A 19,209-nucleotide genomic window follows, 5' to 3' on the forward strand; every position below is an offset into this window, starting at 1 on the left:
GGAGTGGAAGGGTCGGACCAGGGGGCCACACTCTCCCCCGGTTCTCTGGGTTGGGTTGCTTTCCGGAAATTGCCTTCAGAATAGCTGGCCGTGAAGCTGTTTCGTCAGCCTGCGGGGAGATGGGCTGCGGCTTCCTGGAACTCCGAGGGCAGGGACTTTCACTGAGACTTGGATAGCAGGATCCAGCCAGTGAGGCTGTCTTGCCCGCCCTGAGGGTTGCTGTTGTTTCAGACAGCGACCCTGCTCTCTGAGCGGGGCGGGACTGTGGCTTCCCGGAGCCTTGGACTCTGCGCTCCTACCCCTTAGGTCCAAGTGATCTCGGGTTCTGGCTTTTGAGGGGGGCCGTACCTTCTGATCCAGGTCCAGGTCCAGGAGGAGGATTCCCAGGGTCTATGCTGTTAATCGTCTTGAATTTCGGCGCCTTAGGAGCTTATAGTTTGAGATCGGTCGGGAAGGGTTTTCCGGAGATCTGAACTTTAGCTTTCACTAAGCCGCCATCTTGACCGGAAGTCCAATATTTTTAATTTAAGGTATATACATATAGACTATCATATGGTATAAACATGGTTTTATATGCACTCTTACTTGTTTATTGAAATATTTACTTTTTGCAATAGCCTGGAACAAAACTCTCAACATCTTCAAGGCATACCTATAGTTAATATTAGAGCAATTCTTTCATTTCATCTGCAACACTTTTTATAGGAGACTGTGAAGACTGAATACATTTGGGTCATGAACTGATGCTAAGTCTGACCAATTCAGAGCATTTCTATAGCAGGAGCTGGTAATGACCTACTTCATTTTCCAGTAGGAGTGACCAATCACACCAGTGATTCTTGAAAAAGTCAGGGTGAGATCAAAGGAGTCTGTGGATTGGAGATAGACTGTGCCTCATGAGTCCCCTAGATCCACTCACAAATATTTTTATCCAGGAGAGGCAGGAGGACAAAATTAACAGGGAGCTGGCCTCAGAAATCTGAAAGATGTCCAAAATATTGTCTATATGACCTTGTACTAATCACTTGAAATCCAAGTGCTCCAGGCAACTCTCTAAAACTGAGTCACATAGAGCAGATGTTGATCTGCTTTTGGTAAAGAGAGTTCTCTTCTACCATGAAATTCTAGGTCCAGTCTTAATTAAAATGAAAATAAAAACCAGGGGCAGAAAAGAAATTACAGAAAACCAGTTGAGAAGAGTGGATTGTGAGGAAGGGGAGTTGTTTAGTCCTACCAGCCTTGACTTAGAGGTTAACTTAGGACAATTGAGGATTGATTATAAAATGTGATCCTTGGATATTTTAGTTTCAGCAACTAGTCATCTTTTTTTATTTCCCATGAAACCCCAGGAAAATAGTTCTTGTGATAGCAGTTTTACCTGATGAAAATGATGTTCACATGATAGACTAAATATGAAGAATCAGAAAAAGATTTTTGGACATGGCCAGAGTGGAAATGTTTTGCCTAATTCTGCATACAACAGTTTTGCAGTTAGTGTTGTTTTTCCAGAGAAGGGGAAATAGAAGGGAGACAAAAAATAAAGGCATGTTAATTTTTTTAAACCCTTACCTTCTGTCTTGGAGTCAATACTGTGTATTGGCTCCAAGGCAGAAGAGCGGTAAGGGCTAGGCAATGGAGGTCAAGTGACTTGCCCAGGGTCACACAGCTGGAAAGTGTCTGAGGCCAGATTTGAACCTAGGACCTCCCATCTCTAGGACTGGTTCTCAATCCACTGAGCTACCCAGCTGCCCCCCCCTTTTTTTTTAATTTTTTAAAGAAAAAGGAAATGAAAGTTCTATCTTGTTTGCATTTGTGCTTTTGAGTTCCTTTGAATGGGGAGAGTTGCTATTTCAAGGAAGAGGGAAAAAAACACAGTCTCAAGTCATTATTGTATTTTTCTATTAATGGTTTTCTTTTGGTTTGTTTTTTTGTGTTTTTTGTTTTTTTGTGTTTTTTTTGTTGGGGGAGGGGGGTTGTCAATAGTCTTCTAAGAATGAAGGGAGGAATCCTGCAACTTCACAACTCCAATACACAGTCATTTTGTTGGTTCGTTTATAATTACATTCCAATTTACAAAGTTCCTTATTCAGCAAGTTCTTCTCCCTTACCCTAGTAGAAACCAACTTCTCTTATGAGCTTTTGCTATCCAAAGAATTACTCATTTCTGATCTGACCATCAGACTTCTACCCATATTTAAAATCCTCAAAACTATGATTTCTCTGAGACCTAGGTTCCAGCACCAGAGATATAATATCAAAAATCAGCATTTGAAAAGGTTCTCTAATTTCTTGCTTTTTCAGGACCCCCTAAGATATTCTCATTCTGCTACTAGATGGATATGCAGATCAAATTAAGATAGATTCCTCCAATTCCACAATGAAACTATAAAATCCATCACATCCTCTCATTGATTTGATTTCAGTAGCCTGGATCTTTAAGGATCCACACTACCTCCTCTATTTCTGGGGCATTCTCTCCCCATTGTTTTCTCATAAATTCTCTAAACCTGTTTGGGCCAGTATTTTCCCTAATACCCTAGACAAGACAAATACAAGAAAATATGTAGAACCAAATTTATACTGCCTACCCTAAAGATGTATTTCAGAAGCACTGTAATAAATTTTATTGAATGATAGCATATTCAATGCAGAAGAGTAGCAGAATATTATAAAGAATACTTTCAGAAAATCTCAACATGGTTTCTATGTGTTCTTGAAAAAAAACATCATAAGACAACAAATGATGTCAATTGAAATTTTGTAATGAAAAAGCACTAGGAATCCTCAATGAAATTAATATAATTTTCAGTTCCTTTATCAACATTAACATTTCTTCTGGTTTGTCCATAGCAGATAACATTTGTCCAAGGAAAATACAACCTCATCTATAAATGTTATTTATAGTGATTACTTCTTTATAAAATGACAAGTCCTTAACTTTCCCTACAGCCTTTATTATGAAAAGTTATACTAAAATTTGTGAATACAATCAGAATTAAGCATCCTAGAAAAGCATATTAAGTAAAATAGTATTTCCAGATAGTCTTTTGTTAGATAAAATCTTCTTTAAGGAATAAATGAACCTATTTCAGACTATGGCTTAAAATTCAAATTGTAGTCAAGAAGAGTATCCATGAAGAAAGTCCAATAAAATCAATAGGTCTTTAAGTCCTCTTAAGAACACTCACAGAGCCCTTAAGAGATCATTCTTGGTCTCAAGGTTTTTTGCATGGCCAATTTGACATCCTTGTTCCTCAGGCTATAGATCATAGGGCTTAACATGGGAATCACAATGGTATAGAACACAGAGGACACTTTTCTCTGGTTCATAGACTTAGAAGAAGAAGGTTTAAGATACACAAAAATTCCTGACCCAAAAAAAAGAAAAATAGCAGTTAAGTGGGAACTGCAAGTGCTGAAGGCTTTAGACCTATCGCTATTGGAATTGATGCGGAGAATAGTGGAAAAAATTAAAGCATAAGAGGGGAAAATGGCAGAACCAATCACCGCAAGTTCAATGTTTGTTACAATGAAAACCACTAATTCATTGACATAGGTACTGGTGCAGGAGAGTTCTGGGGGGAGGGGGGTATGTCACACATGTAATGGTTGATGATGTTACTGGCACAGAAGGACAGCCTCAGCATACATCCAGTATGGGCCAAGGCAACAGCAAACCCCATCACAAATACGCCAGACACCAGAAAGGAGCAGATCTGAGAGGACATCTTAATATTATAAAGCAGTGGGTAACAGATGGCAACATATTGGTCATAGGCCATGGCTGACAAAAGAAGGGACTCCGAATTTACAAAGACACAGAAGAAATACAGCTGAGCCATGCACCCAGAATAGGAGATGATGTTTTTCTCTGACACAAAGTTCATTAACATTTTAGGGATGATGACAGAGGAATAACACAAATCTATTAAAGACATGTTGAAGAGAAAGAAATACATGGGGGTATGAAGGTGTGGATTTAGCTTAATTAAAATCATCAAGAGTAGATTCCCCACAATGGTGTGAGATTTAAATGGTTGAGGTCTTAAACTGTAGTGATTAAAATAGTGGAAGATATAAATTGTGATAGATATAAGAGAGGGTGAGTAAAGTTGACCACAGAAATATGTTTCACTACAAGTGTCTTGGGTTTTAAAATCAAATATAAGGTGGTCACCAGGGAAATATTCCCAATTAGTCAAATACCCAAGTCAATTGGGTTTTATAGAGATTTTAATTAACAATACAATGAGTAATCAAAGAAAGAGAGAGAGAGTAAGAAAGGAATAAGTATGAAGGGCCTCAAGCCAATATGGCCTAGACCTGAATCTTAAAAGAGAAATCAGTCAGTTTTTTTTTAACACTCACCACAAGGTCTGACTAAACAAGGATACTAGTGACACCAGTCCTCAAAGAGTCTTCCAGCCAGAGATTGTTTCAAAGGGCCTCTCTCTCTCAAGAGCCTCCAGAGCTCCTACCCCAGAGGGACAGAGCCCCTCAGAGGAGCTCCTCAAGGAGCTCTCCTTCAGAATGAGAATCAGAAATCGAGATCTCCTTGCTCTTCTCTGAGCTCTTATTTTTAAGGGCAAAATCTCCTCTGTCACCTCCCCTAAGTCCTTACATCTACCAATCACTGTAGATGTGTCTAAAGGACCGCCCATTTTGAATTCACAGCTGAGTAGTTTTAATCTCTTTAGTAAGTCAGGAAAAAATGCTGCTGTGTCGACATTTCATTAAGAAAAAACCTCTGAATAAGTTATCACCCTTTTAGGTTTAAGTAGTTTACAAGTTGCCCCACCTTTATAGGTACTTAGTATCCCATTGTATAAATTCTAAAACAGTCATGACTCAGAGAACTTCCTGTCCCTTCCATAAGCATGGATCAAAGTACTTTCATTGTTTAGCAAACAGTTTTCTGTCCTAAAGCAGTCTTAAGTAGGGTGGAGCAGGGACACTCCCATAGCTAGGAGCCCCCACACTCAAGCAGAGTTCTCACCATCTGCTAAGGAATTTTTTAAAGTAGAAGATTCCCCAATGGGGGAAATCCCTAACATTCATAAGTCTGAGAAATTTTGAGGTTTACAACGGTTACCACATAGATCCCTAGGAATAGGAAAAAGAGAAAGAGTTGGAGCTCCAGTTGGTCAGTTAAACCTAAAAGGACAAATTCAGTCACAGTGGAGTCATTTACTGTGGCCATCTTCCTCTGAGCAGCATCTGTGGGAACAGGAAAAAAGGCATATTAGAGGAGAAACCAGTTCTTCATTCCCTATCCTCCAATGGCAAGGCATTATCAACAGTGCCTGATACATAGTAGATGATTAATAAATGCTTCTTGAATGAAAAAATGAAACAAACTTGTGGACTCTTAGCTCAGTCCCCTTTGGAACTCATTGTTGTAAAGATTCCCAATGACTGACTACTCTCTGTAAAAGTTCCTATGAGCCAAACAGTTGCCCTAAGAAGTTTTTGAATTTGTCTTCAGAGTTAGGTGAAGACAGGAAGGAAAGAAGGAAAGAATGAAAGGATGAAGGAAAGGAAATAGCATTTATTAATCACATACTTTGACCAGGCATGATGCTAAGAGTTTTATAAATATAATTCATTTTATCTTTACAACAAACCTGGGAGGCAAGTGCTATTTTTATCCCAATTCTGCATTTAAGGAAACTAAAGCTTTACTATCACTGTTACCAGAGAGAGCAGGTGACAGGACACAGTGGGATTTATTCTGGATTCAGAGGTCTCAAGGACTTGAATCAGAACACAAAGGCAGGTGCTTTCACAGAATCTCTCAAATAGATCATATCTTCAGGGAGTCTTTATTGTATACCCTGAATCACGAAATTTGCATTACCTCCTTAGAGGCTTAATTTTTTAACTCAGATTCTTACTATACACCAGGGATTGTAAATATACTAGCACAGAAGATGCAACAATTTCCTCTGATGTTCTCCTTTATTTTCTCCTAGAGCCAAAACTTGACCTAAGAAGGAGGCAGGTAGAAGATGTCATTCCTATTTCAAAAACAGAAGATACTTCACAAGTCACCCAACCTAATCACTACTAAAAATTTATTTCCTCTATGATATCAACAACTCATTTAGTCTCTGCTTGAACACTTCCACTGATGGGAAACTTTATATACATATATTTTTATGTATGTGTGTATATATATATATATATATATATATATATAATCTTCATTCTATTTTAATAGCTCGAAGGATTAGGATATTTTCCTTGTAAATTATATACTTTGGCCTTAATTCTGCCTTCTGGAATCATATAGAACAGCATTAATTTCTCCTTAACATAGTCTGCCAAATATTATGAAATTAGGTGGTGCATTGGATAGAGTGTTAGACCTGAAGTCAGGAAGACCTGAATTAAAATTTGGTCTCAGACCTGAATTAAAATTTGGTCTCAGAGGCTTATTAGTTGTGTGACCTCAGGTAAGTCATTGAACTTCCATCTGTCTCAGTTTCCACAACTGTAAAATGAGAATATTGATAACAACTCCCTATTAATAGCAATTCCCAGGGTGATTGTGAGCATCAAAAATGAGATAATATTTGTAAAGTACTTTGCAAACCTTAAATGTTACATGAATTCTAACTCTTATATGTTGAAGATTTGGTTATGAGTCAATATCCATCCACTCCTGAATGAATGCTCCTCTGGGAGAAGAGAGATATTCTATAAAAGAACTTTACAACATTTCTTGTATGCAGGGATTTAATGCATAGTTTGTCTATTCATACTGAGTCAGGAGAGGGAGAATTAGAAATCCTGGAGGTAACTGAAAAGTGGAGGGGCTTGGATTCAGGAAAGACATTTCAAATCAAATAGAGAAAAAACAACCAAGCAAAGGGCAAAGTTTGACATTGAATGAGACAAGAAGGGCATAGGAAGATTCCTACCATAGAGTAATATACTCTCTATCACCTGCAGGAACTGGCATTTCTAAGAATGAGGTACAAGAAAGGGGGGCGGGGAGTTAAAGGGAAAAATATAAGGCAATAACAGTAACTCTTTAAAAAAGAGAACCCAAAAATATACCTCAGAAGTTTTAATTCTCTAAGGAATATAAAAAACAAAGAATTAAATAAGTAGAAAGGCCATGAATTAAAGAATAAGTGTCTAGAATAGTCAGAAATGGAAAAGAATAAAGAGAATGAATGAAAGTAATTCTTTTTATAAAAAGGCATAGAAAATTATATTTAAAAACTAACAAAATAAATTGAAAGAGAAAAATAGAATAGTGTTACTACTTGACTTTTTGACAAATAGAGAAGAATAACTAAATAACTAGATAAAATAAAAAATATAAGAATTAATAAGCAAAACTCCAAAACTAGGTAATAGACTAACAAACAAATATAAGAAAAAGAGCTGGTGAGAATAGGTTGCTTTAAATTAGATTAAGCTAAAATAGCTGAAAAGAAATAGTACTGCATTTATAGAAAATGATGAGAAAATACTAATTAGGAAAAATAATATTAGAGAGAAATTATAAACCTAATGCTATAAATTTAAATGTGAGTGGACTAATCAATAAAACAAACAAGAAAAAGAGTAACATTTCAGATAAGACAAAATCCCATATGTTGCCTAAAAGAAACATTTTTTAAAAAACAAAGACATACTGAATAAAATGAGTAAAAATAAGAAATTTACTATGCATCAGGAGAACCCTAAAAAAGTTCTATAATCATGCTATTAGATTAAAAACTTTCCATATCTAAAATGACATAAACCAGGAAACTATATTGTGCTAAAAGGAACTACAGATGAAAATCCAATATGAATATTAACAACTTATTTATTCCAAATGATAGCATCTAACTTCATAGAGGAAATATTAAATGACCTATAAGAAAATACAAAACTCTGTAAAGGAACTACCAAAGTGGAAAGAGGTAAGAAGGAAATTTATGATTCCATAGGATTCACAGAATTCTACTAAACTTTAAAAAAACAATCAATCCCTCTATGACACAAATTATTCTCAAAAATAGAAAGAAAGCTCCCTACCAAAATCCTTTAATAGACAAATATTGTCCTAATACATAGGGAAAAATAATACAAAGGGGAAAACTATAGATCAGGATCATAAATAAGTCCAAAAATTGTAAATGAAATCCTGTCAAACACACTACACTAACTTATTCAAGAAGTCATTCATTGACAACTATTTGGAGGGACATATGAGAAAGAACACTATCCACATCCAGAGGAAGAACTTTGGGAAAAGAAACACAGAAGAAAAACAACTGCTTGATCACCTGGGTCGATGGGCATATGACTGGCAATATAGACTCTAAAAGCTCACCCTAGTGCAAATATTAATAATATGGAAATAGGTCTTAATCAATAACACATGTTAAAACCAGTGGAATTGCACGTCAGATATGGGAGGGGATTAGGAAGGGAAGAGAGGGAAAGAACATGAGTCTTGTAACCATGGAAAAATATTCTAAATCATTTAATTAAATAAATTTTTTAAAAAAAACAATCGTTCATTACAATCAAATTTGATTTATATGAGGGATGCAAGGATTTTCAACATTAGGAAAACAATCAATATACTAATGTTAAAAACAAAACCATTCAATATTATGTTCTCAATAGATGCAGAACCCTTTGACAAAATACAATTTATGATAAAAAATTAAAAACCTACAAAGTATTGGCAGAATGGGACCTTTTTCAATAGTATATAAATAATCTAAAATCCAAAGTAATCCATATTCATGAGGAATGAACTAGAATCTTTTCCAATAAATATAGAAGAGAAGAAGAATACCTAATCATTCCATTATTGTTTGATATAGCTTTGGAAATGATAGTAATAACAATAAGAAAGAGAAGTAAATCAAAAGCATAAAGACAGGTAATGAGACAAAACTATCTCTATCTGCTCATGATATGTTGGCACACTTGGAAAATCCTAGAGAATCCAAAAAGATACTAATCAAGATAGTTCATGGATTCAGCAAAGTTGCAGGTTGCAAAATTAATACTCAAAATTCAAATGCATTTCTATTAAAAAAATAAAATTCACACGGCAAAAATAGAAAGAGAAATCATACTCCAAATAACTACAAAAGGCTTTAAGTACCTGGGAATCAATATCAAAATACAGAAAGGGCTATCATAGATTCAATTTGCCTTTATGGGTAGAAATTTTTTTGTTCTTAAAATAAGATAATTACAAAAGATAAAATTGATTTTATTACATAAAAACCAAAAAACTTCTGAATAGACAAAATTATGCATCTAGAAGAAAAGTAGTCGAATGAGAACATAGCTTTGCATTAAATTTCTCTAATTATGTTTGTTATCCAAGTTATACATATATATATATACATAATACTATAAGGCCATTCCCCATTAGATAAATGGTTTAAAGATATGAACAAATAGTTCTTATAAGAATTGCACACTATTTACAATAACATGGAAGAATACAGCAAATCATGAAAAAGAGAAATACAAAATCAAAAACCTCTGATGTTTTTACTCATATCCTGAAAATTGGCAAAGGTGACAAAGATAGTAATAGTCAATGATTGATAGTACATAAGAAACTAAGGCATACTAGTGAATTGTTGGTGGATCTGTGAATTATTAGGGCCATTTTGAAAAATAATTTGGAATTATGCAAATAGACTAAAATGTTCATAGATTGAGACTAAGAGATTCTATCACTCGGCTTATACTACAAAAAGGTCAGTAAGAAAAAGAAATTCTCCCCCATACATAAAAAAACTGTAGAGCAACACTTTTAGTTATAGCTAAGAATTAGAACAAACTAGTTGCCCAGTGATTCAGGAATAACTAGGCAAGTTGTGATATGAGTGGAATGGAATAATACTATGCTATAAGAAATTATAAGTTTGATGAATATAGAGAAGTAAGCAAAACCAAGAAAACCATATACACAGTGACTTCAACAATGAAAATAAAAAGAAAAACCACATACCCCCAAAATCAAAATTGAATATTAAAAAAAAGTAAAAAGTATAAGCATGGGTCAAATGAAAGGATATGAAAAAGTACTCCTAATGCACTCCTTTGCATAGTTTCATATATTTTCACATGTTTTAAATGTATTGATTTTTGAGACTGATTTTTCATCTTTTTTTTTCTACTTGTCATATGGGATGGTTCTCTATAAGGGATAGGGGAAGGGATACTGGGAAAAATATGGAAAATCAAAAGAAAGGAGGAAAGGAGAAAAGGAGAAAAGGAGAAAAGGAGGAAAGGAGGAAAGGAGGAAAGGAGGAAAGGAGGAAAGGAGGAAAGGAGGAGAGGAGGAGAGGAGGAGAGGAGGAGAGGAGGAAAGAGGAGGAAAGAGGAGGAAAGAGGAGGAAAGAGGAGGAAAGAGGAGGAAAGAGGAGGAAAGAGGAGGAAAGAGGAGGAAAGAGGAGGAAAGAGGAGGAAAGGAGGAAAGGAGGAAAGGAGGAAAGGAAGAAAGAAAGAAAGAAAGAAAGAAAGAAAGAAAGAAAGAAAGAAAGAAAGAAAGAAAGAAAGAAAGAAAGAAAGAAAGAAAGAAAGAAAGAAAGAAAGAAAGAAAGAAAGAAAGAAAGAAAGAAAGAAAGAAAGAAAGAAAGAAAGAAAGAAAGAAAGAAAGAAAGAAAGAAAGAAAGAAAGAAAGAAAGAAAGCCTTTGAAGCAATCCCTCCAAATAAAAGTTTAGAATCTAACTCAACGTTTCCAGTTGCCGGGAGGAAAAGTTTCTTTTTTGTTCCCCAAAATAGGAGAGTTATACCCCTCTGACAATTGCTAAGTCTTAAATAATATCACTATCTATATCAGCTACCTTTTTCCACAGATTTCAGATTATTGATGAGGATTACAGGAGAGCCGAGTTATACTAAACTGGAGTGTATCTATAAAATAATAGCCAATATTTATATAAAATAACTTAAGCTGTGAAAAATACTTCATAAATATTATCTCATTTGTTATTCACAATAACCCTAACTATTGTACAATCCTCTAAGGGGTTCAATTTCCCAGTTCACAGTATACTAGCAAGCTTACTTCCCAGCTTGCAATAATTACTTCTCCCTTGAAAATTTTAGGGGTAATACTGAGTGAGGAGTTGAAGTTTTTAGCATTATCACTCAAAACTATCTACTGTGCTTACCAGTTGGCATTAATTAGCTAATAAAAAAAGACATTTTTATCCTAAGAAGTTATAGCAAGAACAGTAGTTACAAAATCATCATCCCACATCAGGAAGTACAGTCTCCCCTTCAAAGTACATATACAAAGTCCCTAAGGAGAGCAGACTCAAACTTAAAGAAAGGAAAAGAGGTGCATGGATATAAAAGAATATGCATAGCCAAATGGTAACTCCCAAATCCTGACTAGGAATGTCCTTTTCTCTCTTCATAGAGTCCTCCTGTGGTTTCCATTAGCTGAAACTCTGTGTTGGTACCTGTCTGGGGTCATAACCTTTATTCCTCATAGTTACAACCTCATGAGTCTCTTGTTATAATCTTCAAGGAATTCTTTTTCCACTTCTGAATGTAAGCCCTTTTTTTGCCACTAACTTGAATTGACAGTGGAAGGCTCCTCTGATTGTTTGACACTTCCACCACAATATACTCATTTACCTAAAACCAGGAAAAAATAGACACAAAAGAAATAGAAGAGGCAGATACTCATGGATGCACAGTGACCAACTGATAGATTAGGGCAGCCACTCCCTCCCCATCTAAACAGCTCACAACTATCCTTCTCACTCAAAAGACAGACACCAGGGAAGAAGGAGACTTGGGAGTAAAGATTGCCTCTTCATTGTATCTACAGAGTCCTGGTTCAGCAGTCAATTAAAAGATTCCATGTAATATGAACTTGTGAGTCATCATAGCCAACAGGTGGCAGTCACAGGTTATTTGCACATGTTCTAAGGTTGAGGGGAAGGAACTTTCTATCATGCCTATCCAGAAACAGGCCCACTCCAAGCATCATCCATGGGCTTCCATAGCAATTGAACTATCCCAAAGGATATCTTAAATGGAACCCAAGGGATGCTACCCTATTTTCATCCCCATATCACAGATGGTGACATTGAGCCTGAGAATGTTTAAAGGAAATGTTCAGAATTTCATTGCTACTTTCTGAAGCATGATTTGAATGTAGGTCTTTCAAACTGAAAGTTCTATGCTCTAGAAAGACCAGTCTGCCTCTCCTCTCCTTAGACCGACCATCCTTAGCCTGAGTACTGGGTCTAAGCAGAGAATAGTCTTCTTGACTCAGTCATTTTAAATACTTCCTCCCACACTTCAGTTTTGGTAATGTACATTTAGCATTTGGTTGATGAACTATCTGCAAATAGTCTCATTTTGCTATATTCTAGTCTATTTATATTTCATTCAGATTTTTTTCTGATGTGAAAGAGAGTGCACTTCATAAGTTTGAAAGAATGGTTAGTCCTGTTTTTTACCATGGTTTATATAGACAATTCAAGAAATTTACCTTCCACAATAGTTAAGTAACCTTTTTGTTATATATGATGGACCCAGATCATCAGGCAATGTTGATTTCCAACTGTAGAAATTACTGTTTCAGAACTGAAAGAAAATTCAAAGAGAGAATTGGATCTCTCCAGCAAGGATCTTTTCCAGACAAGTGGCCATCCAATTTCTACCTGAAGACATTCAGGATTAGGAATGCTTTGCTACCATCTGAGGCAGCCCAATTTTCAAAACTTCATTATGTAGTTTGCTCCTTATATCAAGCTCAAATTTGCCTCTTCACTTCTGTCTATTATTCTTGATTCTGCCTCTAGGCCTAAGCAGAAAAATGAAAACCTTCTTCCACATAAATAGTGCTCCAGATCTTTGCAGCCAGCTATCATCTTCCCCTAAGTTTTTTCTTCTTTAGGCCAAACCTCTCACATTCCTACCACCAATCATCATGTATTTGATTATTGCCAGTCCTCCCATTATCTGGTTATACTCTACAATACACACTTTAGCTTGCCAGTCTATCTAGATAAAGAACCTGAAATTGAAGCACATACTTAATTATGTGATTTGACCAAGGGAGAATATAATAGGACTATCTAAAAATCATGGCACTCTCAATGAAATCTGAAATGTTAAGCTTTTTAATCCCATGTAAAAAAAAGATATAAAGGGGAGACCCAGATCTAGACTGGATAGAATACTTTCCACTTGGGGATTCCCTTGAATACCCAGTCATGATCTCCCGGTATTCTGACCTACAGTCAGTGAGAGTGAAACAGAATAACTTTCTCTCACTGGGCCAGTCGACAAATGCCTTGGAGATAATTGATATATTTTTAAAAATCTCTCTTTTATTATAAGAGGAGATAAAACTGAGGATCAGAACAAGGGGTCCCTAACTCTAAGGGATCTAGCTAGTTCTCCACAATCCTCTCTGTCCCTCGGGAAAGAGAGCCTTCTGGTCTTCCAGCTAACTTACCAGCTCCCTATTTCTATTTAGGTGTTCCCCAAAAGCTGACTAAACTACCTATCTATCACCCTCAGTAGTTGGTTAGATTAAGTTCAAAAGCTGTCTCTGAAAACCATTATGATTGATATAAAAGGCTAAGTTCACCCCAGGGGGTCCGAGAGGTAAAACCTAAAAGCCGATCTGACAGGATTTTTAGATGAAAATCTCTGGAAAGCACAGCAGGTACGGTCAGATCCTGTTCTAGATGTTTCCCAGTCAAACAGAGTACCTCCAAAGATGATTTAGGGCTTTACTCCTTCTCCCCAGTCAGGTTGAGGTAGATGAGCTCTGACAAGCCAGCCTTTCCTCCACCCTTCCAGACAGGAAGAGCCCAACCTTCTACAGGAAGTCACTACTCTAGCAGTTGTCACTTCCAAACTGTTCCTCCTCTGCCTTCTGCCTACTAAAATCCTTTCCCTTGAGTTCGTAGTATGTGCCTTAAAGACAGCCTTCCATTTCTCTTAAATCTTATCCTATCTCTATCCTTTTCCCATTACACATGTCACTCCATGATATGTATTAAGGTCTCCAAACCACTTTTAAAAAGGCAATCTTCTTCAAATTAACTTTTTCACATACCAATCTATATTAGCCTGATGGAACTTAGGTTCAAATGACAAGGAACGAGCAATATCTATGTAAGAACAACACTTATTACAATGTTGGAGATATTTATTGAAAGATACCATTCTATGAATGTAATAGAATATTACTGAGCTGTAATAAATCATGAATATGATGAATACAATTGATGCAAAATGAAGTAAACAGAGCCAATAAAACAATATATGCAATTACTACAATCTAAGTTTTAAAAAACCATTCACCATACAACTATTGAAAATGAATGTGGCAAAATTACAAAGAATAAGCTTGGCCTCAAAGAAGAAATATTAGAAGATATATCTCCATCCAATTCATTGGTAGAGGTGGGGGTCCACAGATGTGAACATTTGTGTATTCCAATTCTTATTGTAGTGATCAATTTTGCTCAGAGTTTTTTCCCTACTTTCTCTTTTTTTTTCTTAAAAAATATTTGTTATGATGACTAGCTCTTTGGGTGTAAGAGAGGGAATACAAGGAGAAATTGAGGAGATAAAATGGCAAAAAATCCAACAAAAATCTTTTTAAAAAAAGAAGACACACAGGATCTGTTAGAATTTCACACCCATGTTGTCTAGGGCTAAAAGGACTGTATATGTGTTATTCAGCAGATCTGGAACCAGTTTTCTGCATTCTGAAATATGTTATAGAAACAAGTATAGAGGTGTGAGGCAACAAGGTCACTGTCCAATTCTCAGCCAATCTATTCCTCTTTGTTCCCTTTCCTAGTATAATTTCACTCAGTGAAAAGGTGTCTCATTTAGTCCATGTCACATGTTTCAGTGGTGATGTGACAGTCTCCAAAAGGCAAAAATACCACACCAAATAGCATGGCTTTATCTGATTTCATATTTGTCCTATAAGTGGTACATGAGATAAATCCTAAATCAGTGAGATATGTGTATCTCCCCCAGCCTCTGGCAAATAGATCAAATTGTGCTTTACTAACAGGAAGCAGGTGCTTTACAAGTCTAACCACCAGGAGGGATTTGTCAACAAGTTCAAACACTGGGACTGTTGCTAGGTTGCTAAGGTAGAATCACTATGGAAACCAGGCACTTAAAATTGATGCCCTCCAGCTGGGCTACTGAGCCTGCCCAGAATCCTCCGTCCCAACCCCCACAACTTTCACCACCCTCTCCAATCCCTGCCCCCCACACCCCACTGGTTGTGCTTTTGAAGTTAAGGGAAAAAAATTACTACCCTAAGCTGTCAGAATTGAATCTGTGGCAGCTTTTCCCCACAGCATGGTACTACTGGCTTTCTGTCCTTTTGAAAAATGGAAATAAAACAAGCCTGAGAAATCATTTTATATTTGGCCTCAAACAATTCTGTGAAACTTGTAGGAGACAATTCTGGCTCCCTCTCTTTGTCCCTATGAGTATAGCCCCAAGACAGTCTTGACTGGGGGTGAGGACTGGAGTGAAGGGGAGATTGGTGGGGATGCTTTTTTTGTCTCTTTAAAGAAAAGGGAAAATTCCTACTCTTTGGCTAATAGCTATCAACTATTTTATACATCAAAGGTTGATGGGAGAAATTTGGCTTAATGACTTGAGAGGAAGTAAATATTTGGGATAAAAACAAGGAGCATCCAAACATCAACTGCAGAATGAACACTTTAAGGGGTCAAATGAAAGCAGGTAATGATTGAGTAAAAAACACTCCTGAGCAGTCAACATCTGGAACAGGAGAAGTAGACAAGAAGGTCACTCCTTCTTCCTCCCAGATCACATAGGGCAGCCACGATTCAGATGGCTCCTCCCAGCAACCACTCTTTCTCCTCTTCTTCTCATAATCCTTGTTAACTTGGAAATAACACAGAATAACCAAGTAATCAATAAAACCCACTCTTTCATTAGAAACAGGGATAAGGTTCAAGTATTTGGTCACTACACAGAGTCAAACTTGAATACCATACAAAACCAAAGGCCCTGGGACTCTGGGAACCACATTTCTGGGAGGAGACACTGTACTAGATGCCAACTCCACCCAGAGATAAAACACACTAAATACTTCCCCCAAAGAGGAAAGGAAATTGGGAGTCCTTATATCCTCTGGATAATTAGGTATCAAAAACAGGTTTGTAAACCTCTTTGCAACTAGCAACTAGGGCATTAAGAAGCATCAGCTGTAACAAATCAAAGGCAAAGATCAAACTAAGAAACTGGGCTTCATAAGAGGAAAATTATCATCCAATAGAGAAGCCTCCAACACAAAAAGGTGCTTAATGTTCAAACCAAAATGGGGTACTTGGCACTGGGATTACTCAAAGGTAAGGATAAACTGAGTCATCCAAAAATCCATGTTGACACTCTCCAGTTCAAGGTCAGGGAAAGTCCCCAAAATTTTGTAGTGCCTTTGCTAAAGTCTCCAGATTCACTGCCCCTGTGGATGAAGGCAAAGATAGTTTAGGTAAGAAAAAGAGTCAATTTAACTTACATCATCAAAAACAAAAATTCATTATTTGCTGAAATCAGTAAACAAAGGAAGACAAAAAGTCATATTCATAATTTCCCATATTCATAATTTCTTACAGCACAGTAATATTCAATTACATTCATATAGCTATATGTTTTAGAACTCACACTCTGATGGCATAATAATAGTTAGCGTTGATATAGTTCTTTACAGTGTGTAAGGCACTCCTACAAATATTATTTCATTTGATCCTCTCAACAACCCTGGGTGGTAGGTACCATAATTAACCCTATTTTATAGATGAGGAAACTGAGACAGAAAGAGGTTAAGTGAATTACCCAAGATCACAATTGCTTAAAAGTCTGAGTTAAGTTGAATTCAAAACTTCCATACTACAAGTCTATCACTTTATCCACTACAACACCTAAGTGTGCTAACTTCCTAACTAAGCATGGGTTTCCATCAAACTTCCCCTAGTTTGAATACATGACTAATCTCATCTGAGGTGGCCTTGAAGGTTATACCTAGGAGGATGTGATTCAAAAGGGGAAAAGAAGCTTAGAAATAAGGGGAGACTACCCACCAAGAAATAGAAACCTAAATATATGCTAAGACTTGTAGCATATATCAACACCTAAGAATATATGTAAAAATCAGTAAAGGATTTTGGCTTTGTGGCCCAATTTATAGGCCAAAAATACAAATATTATTCTCCAAATTCCCCTATTCTGTATTTCTGTGGTAAGGTGTTATTTTTTCTTTAGCATAGGACTTTATGTCTATCAAATATAATCACAATGAGACATGCATTTTTAGACATAAGCCAATCTGTGGATTTGTTGTACTTCATTAGAATTATTTGTTATAAAAAGGGCTTCTGGAAGAGCACAGGATCTTGGTGTGTAATGCTAGAGATTCCAAAAAAAATTTTTTTAAAAACTCAAAGGACATAAGAAACATTTTTATAATGTAGAATAAATGAAATGGAAGTTCTATAATTCCCCTAAGATGCAGTCCATTACTGTTAAGTTAAACTCATTGAGGAAGGGTAGATTTTCTCTGATTATGCAGTTCAATTCCTATGTCATGATTATTATTCAATATCTTCCAGTCCAAAGATCATTCTTTAAAAGAAAATACAAAAAGTAGCTCCACCTCTTCTCCATAATCCTTTTTTATAATCCTATCCACCTAAAGCAATATCCTTATCTTTTCTTTCATCTCCTTTTTGCCCTCAACAAAATTTTTTGAAATCTCTTTTGTATTCATCTTTCTGACCTACCTTTCTTCTCATCATATCTATATATATAGAGAGACCTACAGATTTAATTTTTTAGTTGGTCAATGAATTTTATGTGTATCCAAATTAATTTCCTTGGGCAATTCCCCTTTCTTCCTCATTTGAACTGTTGTGTGTGTTAAAACCTTGTTATTATTCTTAACCCTAGAGAATTTAGATGAAGAAGTAGAAAGCTCTAAGTATCTTTCTATGAATCTGTATTCATAAAATTCAGGTGACAGTTATCTACCTTTTTTCTTCTCTGTTATGAATTCAAATATGGAGGACTCTATTTCCTCCCAAAGTTCCCATAACAAATACATAAGCAATCAGAACCTCCTTATCTATAAGTGCCACTTTTCAAATATTAGTTCCCTTTATCAGTCCCTCTTCCCATATGGAGAAAAAAATTAAGGTCAATCAAAAATAAATGGATCTCACCCATACCACTGCTATGTTTGTACCTCAAAGAGATAATAATCTCTTTGTTCCAAAATATTTATAGCCATGCTCTTTATGGTGGCAAAAAATGGAAAATGAAGGGGTGTCCTTCAATTGAGGAATGGCTGAACAAATTGTGATGTCTGATGGTGATGGAATACTATTGTGCTGAAAGGAATAATGAATTGGAAGACCTCCAAGAATTGATGCAGAGCAAAAGGAGAAGAACCAGGCAAACATTGTACACAGAGACTGATATACTGTTATATAATCAAATGTAATAGATTTTTCTGCTCCAGAGGAACTTGATGTTAAAAGATCACTCTTTTGCAAATATGAATAACATGGAAATAGGTTTTGAACAATGGTACATGTATAACCCAGTGGAATTTCTTGTCAGCTCTGGAAGAGGGGAGGGAAGGAGAAAAGGGAGAGATGAATCATGAATCATGTAACCAGGGGAAAATATTCTAAATTTTTAAAAAATGGATCAGAGGGGATAAGAGTCAAGATAAGAGTATAGAAGGAGGTCAAATTCTTCCCAAACTACTTCACACAGATATGGAAAATGCACCAGATTGAGTCCTGAAGGGGAAATCCAAGAAGAAATCATAGTGATTCATTCTGCCAGACCATTGGCATAGGACAAAAGATAGCTTTGTATTTCCAGAGTTTATTCACCATTTGGAGCATTCTAACTGAACTGAAATAAAGGCTGCCAAGGCTGTGCAGCAGAGCAAGAGGTCCCAGATCAAACATAAAGGAGCCAGACTTGGTGTGAGGAATTGGAAGAAATGTTAGCTGGCAGTTCTGTTGTTCACTACCCACTACTGGGTCATATGAGGAAGGGACTTTTCCCTAAAGTTGATAATCTGGTCAGGAACCCTAAAATTTGTACTGAACAAGTAGCAAATACAGAAACCAAAGGAAGCTGTATGACTCTGCCCCCATAAGTAGAACAGGCTCTCAAAT

General features: G+C 36.3%; 1 protein-coding gene across 1 annotated transcript; it reads right to left on the reverse strand.

The window, feature by feature from the left end:
- Positions 1–2,805: 2,805 nt before the first annotated feature.
- LOC100015190 (olfactory receptor 145-like) lies at positions 2,806–6,099 on the reverse strand. Its single transcript, XM_007495055.3, is given in 3 exon segments — positions 2,806–3,579; positions 3,582–4,023; positions 5,091–6,099. Coding segments are annotated over 3 exon segments (936 nt in total). The 5' UTR covers positions 5,201–6,099; the 3' UTR covers positions 2,806–3,195.
- Positions 6,100–19,209: the final 13,110 nt, after the last annotated feature.

Source organism: Monodelphis domestica, chromosome 4, assembly GCF_027887165.1.
Source record: "Monodelphis domestica isolate mMonDom1 chromosome 4, mMonDom1.pri, whole genome shotgun sequence".
Classification (NCBI taxonomy): Eukaryota; Metazoa; Chordata; class Mammalia; order Didelphimorphia; family Didelphidae; genus Monodelphis; species Monodelphis domestica.